At 40.7% G+C, this 3,354-nt stretch overlaps 1 protein-coding gene across 1 annotated transcript; it reads left to right on the top strand.

Annotated features, from left to right (window-relative positions):
- Nucleotides 1-1,676: 1,676 nt before the first annotated feature.
- LOC103524594 (leucine-rich repeat and fibronectin type-III domain-containing protein 5-like) lies at nucleotides 1,677-3,343 on the top strand (the record flags this gene model as incomplete). Its single annotated transcript, XM_008489620.1, has 2 exons — nucleotides 1,677-1,766; nucleotides 2,100-3,343. Coding segments are annotated over exons 1-2 (1,334 nt in total), but the record flags the coding sequence as incomplete, so codon positions are not given.
- Between the last annotated feature and the right edge of the window lie 11 nt (nucleotides 3,344-3,354).

Here is a 3,354-nt window from a genome sequence, read left to right as displayed (position 1 = left end):
TTAGTTCTGAGAGGTGCCTATAGTTTTCAACATGTCATGCCAGGTGCCAGAATTTTATTAACATTGGATAAAACAAACAAATTAATAGACAAACTTGAATGCGAAATCGTCGAGTGAAAACCTAGAAGCCTAGGTAGGACTCACTCCGTTAGTTCAACAATATTTCAACGCCCCACCGTGAGTGACATCATAAGAGTTACGGATATTATATCATGTACCTCAGTACCATGACTACCGTGTACTCGTATCTTTTGCCTATCTCAATAGGTAACTCCTAGCTAAATAATCTCAGGTAAAACCTCAGTATTCAACCTTCACTTCCGAAACTCACTAATCGAATTTACAGAATGAGTATTAGCAAACTATTCACTAGTCTCCCTTTCCTTCTTGATAAACCTGCTCCCCTTTGTTAAATTTTCAATAGATTTTTTTAGTTTCTTCAAACCCCCTTCACTTAAGAAAATCCAAGTGAAGCGTCCCTTCAAGGAATGCTCCTTTAGTTTTCCAATAATCTTCTCTTCCAAGAAAAATATTTCCTTTATAGTATATCCGTCTTTGAATATTCTCTTTAGTTTTTTCAATACCCGTGTCACCAATCCAGGGAAAATATTTCAAAACTTCGGGAAAGAAAATAAGGAGGACACATGTTATTTTTGTTTTTTCTTTGAATAAATAATTTTCTTTTGGTTTTGTAAAGAAAAGGGGGAGATAGAGCTGGGAAGAAGGGTATGTCCCATCAGGTCGGATGAACATGAACTATTTCAACCGAAACCCTCTGACTATTTTCGTTTCCAACCCCTACAGTATGTACTATAATCGTAGTATTCTGTTCACAATCCTTCACATACCTTGGTCCTACTCTGGACACATTGGCCGGATATGGCTTCACATATGTTCACTACCTAATCCATTGGTTTAGTGGAACTAAGAAACGCCAGACTATCGTCTCTGAACTGATATGCGAACTTATTCAAACGAAAGAACCGAGTTCCAAGTTTTAAAACGATTTTTACTTTCAGTCTGTCGATCTGTTAGTTTCACCATAATTTTCGAAGGGTTAGTTACGCCTCCTTGGGCCACTGAAGTTTCCATAGAGGTCTTTCTTTCTGAGTTTATTCCACAGAGAGCTCCGACAGAGGCCTTTTTCTACAAGGTTTTACTTATTCTGAGTTTGTTCCACAGAGAGGAAATTTGCTAGTTTAATTTCACGCCCACTTGTGCCATTGAGGTTCAGTGAGCTATACAGTTCACTGACAGAGAATAGATACATCACTGTACACTGTATAGACGTAGCCTGGGGGAGTTACACGACAAGCTTTGAGAGCGCTGCTTGGGGAATAACAGGAGCTCCTCAGAATGACTGACATGTTCAAATAAGATATCTGCGATAGAGTGTTACCCCAAAACATAACGTAACAGGATGAGCAGCTGAGCAGTAAGGCCAGTTCAGACCGTCTGACAGACCTAGCTCTCAAGATTTTTCCGCCACACACGCTCCAACTGTCTGACACTCTCAGACAGTCTGAGTGTGAGTGGCTGGCATAAGCTTCTACATGTCTATGACGCTCTCAGGGTCTCAGGGGAAACCAATCTTTATGATAACAACCTCACCATTAAAATAAAAAAAAACAGGTCTACAGACAGTGCCATGTTGCAGTGTTTGTAAATCTCTGAGAATGCTTGGAGACTGTTCGGACATAGTCTCCGAGAATTCTCAGAGATTGCAAAACATTCTAACAGAAGACGCTGGATCCCCCAGCCTGAGAGCTCCTTGTCCATTTCACTGAGAAGAGGTGGTAAGGTCCTAGAAAGGAGAAGAGGTGGTAAGGTCCTAGAAAGGAATACTTAGGTCAGAGATAGCTGTTTATGGTCCCACAGCCAGCTCTAACCCAAGTGCTACTCTACTCCCAGCTTTCCCTTTAACGTTCCCCAGTTTATTTTTCCACCTATTCACGTCCGTATGTGGGTCACGTCATGTGATAGTGTAGTCTCTATCCCTTGCCCCCTATATCTCCACCACTCTCACACTCTCTCTACAATATAACCAACCTACGGGTCTAACTTCTCTCTCACACTCAACACTTTTGGAACTGAGGGAGCAAGTGTTCCAATCCCTATGGAACTTGGAACAGTTGGATCTCTCCTACAACAAGATCACTATGCTGGATAACTACTTCTTCCTTCCTAATAAGAAACTGACTCACCTCTACTTGAATAATAATAACATCGCTCATCTCGCCAAGCAGGCGTTAGTCAACATGAACCTCCTCAAACATTTAGACCTTTCGTATAACTCCATTAAAACATTGCCTTCTCAACTCTTCCAGAGCATGGATCAGATAGAGTATCTCAATATTTCACACAATGTCATCGTGTCTGTGATAAATGATTCCTTCTCCTATATGCCCCATTTGAAATATTTAGATGTTAGTTCCAATGTGTTTACTCAACTGAGTGATACAACCTTTAGTAACAATAAGAAGATAGAATTCTTGAGAATAGAAAACACAAACATACAAAATATGAAGACTGAACTCCTAGAACCACTCACTAATCTGGTTGACTTATCTGTTTCTTATAATCCTCAACTCAGTGATATAGACAGTGAAATCTTCTATCATAAACCAAAACTGAGAAACATCAACCTAGGCCACAATGCGTTGACAAGACTGCCTCATTCTGTAACAGGACTCAACCTATCTCTATTGGATATATCAGAAAATCTATGGACATGTGATTGCCATATGGCATGGTTTGCAGAATGGTGGAGTCAAAATAAAGCCAAGATTATTCCTGACAAGCATGTTCTCTTCTGTAAGAAAACCATTTATCCGGACCTGATCAACTCTGCAATGATTCCTACACTCCGTGCACTTAACTGTACTCCTGCTGAGATTACGTACTTCACTGCCACTACCTACTATCTCCCCCAGCAGAACATTACACTGGATTGTGTTGTCAGTGGAGAGCCCACACCTACTATTACTTGGCTTACACCTCAGGGCTGGACGTTTCATTGGATTCCAGAGTATTCGGTTAGTCCTCTCTTCAAGCATCATCCTGTGATACATGATGTTAACATGAATCCTGTCCATCAGTCACACTTGTTCCTTCTTCACAATGGATCTCTACTCATCTCACAGTTCAATAGAGAAGACCGGGGCAACTATTCCTGCTTCATATCCAATACATTCTCCAATAGAACGCGTCTCATCCCTGTCAAGATGGATCCTGTGATAATCTATTATGTCAAGATGGAAAGCATTGCATTCGGTACTCTGTGTGCTTTCATATTCCTCATGATGACACTGTTTATACAACTCATCATTCACTGCTGTAAGAGGTAAGTTCCAA

This window comes from Diaphorina citri, unplaced genomic scaffold, assembly GCF_000475195.1.
Source record: "Diaphorina citri unplaced genomic scaffold, Diaci psyllid genome assembly version 1.1 scaffold107, whole genome shotgun sequence".
Classification (NCBI taxonomy): Eukaryota; Metazoa; Arthropoda; class Insecta; order Hemiptera; family Psyllidae; genus Diaphorina; species Diaphorina citri.
The sequence above is the reverse complement of the archived record's forward strand: the minus strand, read 5'-3'. Positions and strand labels throughout refer to the sequence as shown.